At 39.8% G+C, this 6,478-nt stretch overlaps 1 protein-coding gene across 1 annotated transcript; it reads left to right on the forward strand.

The window, feature by feature from the left end:
• Positions 1-409: 409 nt before the first annotated feature.
• Positions 410-5,215, forward strand: CTBS (chitobiase, di-N-acetyl-; the record flags this gene model as incomplete). Its single annotated transcript, XM_010184206.1, has 6 exons — positions 410-548; positions 1,537-1,745; positions 2,359-2,530; positions 3,077-3,174; positions 3,885-4,046; positions 5,030-5,215. Coding segments are annotated over 6 exons (966 nt in total), but the record flags the coding sequence as incomplete, so codon positions are not given.
• Between the last annotated feature and the right edge of the window lie 1,263 nt (positions 5,216-6,478).

Consider the following 6,478-nt stretch of genomic DNA (forward strand, 5'->3'; position numbering starts at 1 on the left):
GGGAGGGCCGGTCCCGGGGTGGGGGTGCGCGGTTGGCAGCGCGTTCAGCACGGCGTGCGACGCTGATTACCTGCGTTAGAGTGGAACAGATGCTTAAAAAATAGGTGCTTGTGATTTACAGGGAAATGCCTGGAGCTGCGATGGGTTTAGTTTTGCTGTTAGCTGTCCCGCTGCGGGGCTAAGCGTGGCAGAGCCGGTGTGAACCGCGACCCTCCCAACCCGGCCGCTGAGCCGCCGCTCCTGGCCTGGGGAGGCGGCTCATGCGGGCTGCAGGGTGCAGAGGAGCAGCCATGCAAGCTGGTTTCCAGAGGCATGAGTCTTACGCCTTTTTAAGAGGCATGTGGAAAGCAGTCGTCCTGCTGAGAAATGTTTGGAGCTAATGAGGGTGTTTTTTTAACCCCTTGCACAGGTGTTTGTGTTTGATGTGGGAAAGGAAACCTGGAAATCGTATGACTGGTCAAAAATTACAACTGTGGCAGCTTTTGGGAAGTACGATCCTGAGCTCATGTGCTATGCTCACTTGAAAGGCTCCAGGGTAGTTCTCAAAGGTTGGTTGTGAAATTGTGGATATTTATGTCGTACATTAATAAGAACATCGTGTATCTAGGACTATAATACCTTGACATTTCACATTCACTTGTTTGCAGAGTATTAAAAAAATCACTAGGAGGATTAATTACTGAGGGGGTAATGAACACAGGACTGTAATACCTTGACATTTTGCATGTGCTGGTATGCAGAGTATTAAAACCAGTGGTGGCTTCTGCCACAGTAATAACAAAACCATTACAGAATTAAAAGTTCTCTAACAGGGAACAACACAGCTATGGAGGAATGGGGAGGAAGGGAGGAAAGGAAAAGCCCGTAGCAAATACTTATTTGGGTCTGTGTTCTGGATATTATGCACAGTACTCCAAAGACAGTGTAAGGGAAGGGATTTTAAGTAATTTTTACTATTTTTTACTTAAATCAACCTGTCTGTTTAAGGAAGTGGTTGAGTTTTAAAACATGAACACTCGGGAACTCTGCAGGTGCAAATGCTGATCAGAAAGACAAAGTCCATTGCAGCTTACATGATGTAATCAAGTTTTGGCTCTGTTAAGGCAAAACTAGAATCCAAGACCACAGTGTGGAAAGCAACAAAGGTTAAACATTAAAGCATGTTTTTCTAAGCAGTAAGACACGGTCCCTCTGGCTCCATGGAAATACTGAAAGTATATTGATTTCAATCAGGGATGTTTACAGTGGCTAAAAGAATATTAAGCAGGAGTAAGAAGATTAAAATGGTAGAAAAAAATCCAAAGGAACTTGATTTTGAACACTGGCACCTAGAAGAAGCTTGGTAATCTCTTCTGTGGTGGGTTCTCAGTTATGCTTGGGGAAAAAAAAAAAGTTAACTCCTTTGTATTTTACCTATATAGGTGTGGGCATTTTTTATTCTGAGGTTATGTTTGTTGGTGTAGCAAAGACAAACCTTTCCTTCTTCATATTACTGTGATTCAGATACATGTTAACTCTTGAAGCCCTCTTGTCTAGGTGATGTACCTCTTAAAGAAGTTGTTGATCCTGGTAAAAGAGCAGCGTGGATATCCCAACAGGTGGACCTTGCAAAAAAACAGTATATGGATGGAATAAACATAGACATAGAGCAAGAAGTTAACGAAACCTCCCCTGAGTATTATGCATTAACAGAGCTTGTTAAAGAAACTACAGATGCTTTTCACAGAGAAATACCAGGATCACAGGTAATCGTAATGTGCTTTATACAAACATTAAGTTTAACTGTATGAAATACAAGGTGTTTTGAGAATGCTGTTTAGCATGTGAATATAAAAGAATTATGCAGATCTAAAGCATGATATTCTAATGAATGGTTATTTAGGAATGTTAGCTATGATATGCTATCATAAGAATCAGTCTTTTTGCCCTGTATGAATTTAAATGGAAGAACAGTTTCACTGAGATTTGCAGATACAATGTTAGTGCCTTGTGTGAGCTGGCCATTATTGCTATGGCTTTAATGAATCTTTGAAAGTAGGGTAAAAGCTTGACAGTGTTTTGGTAAAAAAAGGTCACTAAAGTTTTAAGGATTTGCATCATGCTTTGTATTTTTGATCAGATGGTTTTCATGTTGTATTTTACTTTCCTTGGTGTTTTGAATTCACTGTTAGCCGTGCTCACTGTTTATTATCGAGTGTTTGTTAACTGGGTATCTTCTCCTGAGGTTCATTAGTATCACCGTGTGTTAAACACTGCAACATTTGGGAAATAATGTCTTTAAAAGTTGCAACTTTTTTTAAGAGGAAAACAAGAGCGCCTGAGTGCCATGGAGGATGCTAATGTGCATTTTTCCTTCAGGTAACGTTTGACGTGGCTTGGTCTCCAGCATGCATAGATAAAAGGTGCTATAACTACACTGGGCTTGCAGATGCCTGCGACTTCTTATTTGTGATGTCCTACGATGAACAGAGCCAGATCTGGACAGATTGTATTGCAAAAGCCAATGCTCCCTACCTGCAGACTTTAGTTGGTGAGGACAAAAATGTCTCCCCAGCAGTCAGAACGCTTCCATTTCTTCACATGAATAGATAAAAAAGTTTGCCTTTTCTTAGACAGGTTTTTTGGTTGTGTTAGATCTTTTAAGTGTGCACACATATGTGTTGTCCTAATGCGAAAATTGTATCTCAGATCCTCACGATGCTACAGACAGACTTTTGGCAGTTGCGTGTTGTTACTTGTGAGGTGAATGTCTGGCCCTCACGATTGTGAAGAACTCTTCCAGAATGACAAAGCAATGGTGTCTGCCTGAGCTTGCAAAGAATCTGAGACATTTGTCTCACCCTTGTGGACTGCTGCTACGGGCAGGTTTTTTAAGCGTGAGCAACTAGAGCAGTTGGGATCTGAGTAGAGCCAGTCTACGAGTATGCAGGTGGGAGGTAAAGAAGAGCTTGCAACGTAGCCTCTGTCTGGGGATCGTGCAAGTTTTATATTGGCTCTGGCTCTAGATTAGTTCTAAGAACAAAAAGCATGGGAAAATGCAGTAGTGCATCTTAATTTTAATTTCCTTCAATACTAGGCTATGAAGAATACATCGCTATGGGCATTGATCCTAAGAAGCTTGTGATGGGCGTCCCCTGGTATGGCTATGACTATGTCTGCCAAAACCTATCTAAGGTAAAATGAAGATTATTCATTTGCAATTATGCTGTAAATTTTTTCTTTGGAAAGAGGCAGCTAGGTTTTGGTGATCTTGTTTTTGGATTAAGTAGTACTATGGTCTGATGGATAAGAACATAAAACTGGCACTCAGGACAGAGACTTTTGCTTGATTGGTAACTGATGAGCAGTGAGTTACCAAACATGATGTGTTACCTCTCCCTAGGCAGCCTGGGCCCCATGATACCCAAGTACTATGTTTGATTAAGGAGCTATAGATGTTATCTGTATGAGAAGAGATGGTGTCCAAAGGCACTACAACACTTGTATCTGCCTTCTCAGCACAGTCACTAAGCTCACTGCTTAAAGACGAGGTGGAACAGACCATAGCACACCTACAGCTGTTAAAGTATAGCAGTTTACAGATAAATCGTATAGTAACAAACAACATTGTACTTATGAAAAATTTAAGAGTAAATTAAAAGTGGAAAAGATAAAACAATTGTATAAGTTGAATGGTGTCCATCCAATCCTGTATTGCCACAAAATAAAATTTAACTGTGTTCATTTACTCCTGTCTACAAATTGTATTGTCTGGCACAGGCACTTGAGGATTTGGGATTTTTGAGACCCCAATGCCTTTTATGACTTTGTTCTTGGCTGTACTGCTGTTTTGGTGTTCGGTAAGTCTATGCAACATGAAGCTCACGCCTTCTGCTTTTTTTCAGGATCACGTTTGCTCGCTTTCCAAAGTACCTTTCCGTGGGGCTCCTTGCAGTGATGCTGCAGGGCGTCAGGTCCCATACAGAGCAATCATGAAGCAAGTGAACAGTTCTCTTTCAGGTGTGCTGTGGGATGAGGTACAGAAGTCTCCATTTTATGAATACAAAGTAAGTGTCTCTATAAGACACCATGTTGTGGAGTAAACATTCACGAACCAGAGTTCTTTGATGATAAAGTTTTCAGCATTAGCTTCTTCCATTTGTGTTTGCTGCTGCTTTTTTTCATGTACTAAAGGATGGCTGGGTTCCCACGTCTGGTATTTCTAGTCTTACAGAGGGGCGCAGTGACTGAAGACTACAGGAGTTACAAAAATCCATATTACATTGCTATTTTCTTGAGAGATTGTATCATCTCTAAAAGGACGTTTTGGCACAAAGAAACCCTGCAGCTCCATCCTTCGCTGTTATAGTTACTTTTATGAGTCGATCACTGATTTAAACTAAAACAGATTCTGAGGTGCTCTTACGTTTTTTTAACCTAGTGGCTTGCATGCACATTTTCTTCTGCATTCGGTTTCTACATAGACATGGTGAAAGAGTCCATGAATGACCGTGCTTATGTGAACGCTGCAGCGTATGCATTTCAGTTTGTTTCTTTAGACATTGCTTAAACTTTCACATGGAGGATTAAAAGGTGGTGTAAGCAATGGCCAGGTCAAAGCAACATAACTTTGACAAAATTTTATAACTTTCGCTAGAACTTTTGTTGCTGAAAGAAGCACTTAATCCCTACCTAAATTAACCTGTTAGTGTATCTGAGATTTTGGCTGTACTTTTAAAAATTATTAAAATACAGATTAGCTAAGTCTTTTCATCAAACTTCAGTTAAAATTTATGACTGTTTTATAACTTAGATTCTACAAGTAAAAAAAAAGTAGTCAAGTATTTGACTTAAATTCTTTAATTGTCCTGTGTGAAAAATAATTTATGCATCAGGAAAGTAACATTATTTCAATCTACATCGTTTGTGTATCTGAGTTTTTAATTGTTTTTTTTCACTGCATTCAACAGAAACTGTCGAAACTCAACTCTCATGTACTGTGTTGATATAGATGGGGGGTACTGACGCTATTGTTTAAATGTCGCTCCAGGATTCTCTTGGCCGCTTCCACCAGGTGTGGTATGATGACCCTCAGAGTATCTCTCTAAAAGCAGCGTATGTGAAGAATCGAGGTTTAAGGGGCATTGGCATGTGGAATGGAAATAGTCTTGACTATTCCAGGGAAGCCGTAGCAGAACAACAAACTGAAGCCATGTGGCAAGCCCTTACACCTTAAGAACTATGTGAGCCCTTGATTTAGAAAGATGAAAAATGGTAATTTTTTCATTATGGCTTATACTATCATAGATTCTGGCTTTATTTGACTGTACTGTGGTTACAAAAACTTTGAGAGCTGGACGAATTCATCTTGTTATTTTGTCTGCAAAGCTGTATTTTTTGTTCTTCAGAGAGTTCCAATGTTGCTTTAGCAGCATGTGTTTTGTTTTTGTTTTTTTTTTTAAAGACTGCTCATCTCTTCATTTTTCACAGTTGCCATGAGTTGGTTAAAGCTTGATCTCAGTGTGTATCTGGTAACAAGTAAGACCAAGTGGATTTACAGGAGCAGTCTAATCATGGTCTTCTGCTAAGGCTGTGTGGTGCAGCACGTACTCATTCTGAAGTTGCATGGTGCTGTATCAGCTTTCTGGTTTCCCACCACAACATGTATTTTAGCTGTGTCACTCTTGAATCAGGTTCAACACAGAATACTGGGGAGACAGATAGTTGCTTACCTGCAACTGGGTAAAGCTCATGCTTGTATTTGGTTTCTCTTCTAGAGATTAAAATATTTTGTACACTGAAGAAATGATGTAACATGAAGTAGTCGCCACTGAGGTTTGTATCAGACTTGTTAGAAAGAAATATTCAATAAACTCCAGTTTCACCATGTTTATGTACCATGTAAATTCCTTAGTTTCAAAACCCAAAAATCTTGGACCTTATCTTGAAGAGGAAACACTGATACAAAGAGGGCTTGGATGATGTTTTATTTCATTTCAAACTTCTTTACTTCCTGAAAACTAGAACTTGAAAGCTTATTTAATGAACTGCATATGTTTATTTGACAAACTTTAAGATTATTTCAGCAGCTTGTTCTTTGTTTTTATGTCGTGTTGCCTCTGAGATACTGTGAGGTTATATTTTCTTCCTAGCTCATATTTTTCATAAAATAATTTGCCTAGAGAAATTGTGTAACTTTTAAAAATATCTGTAGTCATGGAAAGATTGACAGATCTTTACAGGATGTTTTTTATTAAATAAAATGCTGTCCTCACTAAGGTTGGTAAACAGTGTTGTCTGTTTATGCTTTGCTTGTTCCACAGCTTACAGAGCACGGCTCCCTTCAGCTGGGTGCAGAGGTGTGTTTGTTTGGGTTTTTTTTTCTGTCAAGGGTGCGATGTTGAGCGGTGCCAGCCTGCAGAGCCCCTTTTGCTGCCCGCCCTCTCCTGTCCTTCTCTTTCGCTGCTCTTTGGTCACTGTGGTTGTCACGTGGATAATT

The sequence above is a fragment of the Mesitornis unicolor genome, unplaced genomic scaffold, assembly GCF_000695765.1.
Source record: "Mesitornis unicolor isolate BGI_N332 unplaced genomic scaffold, ASM69576v1 scaffold16285, whole genome shotgun sequence".
Classification (NCBI taxonomy): domain Eukaryota; kingdom Metazoa; phylum Chordata; class Aves; order Mesitornithiformes; family Mesitornithidae; genus Mesitornis; species Mesitornis unicolor.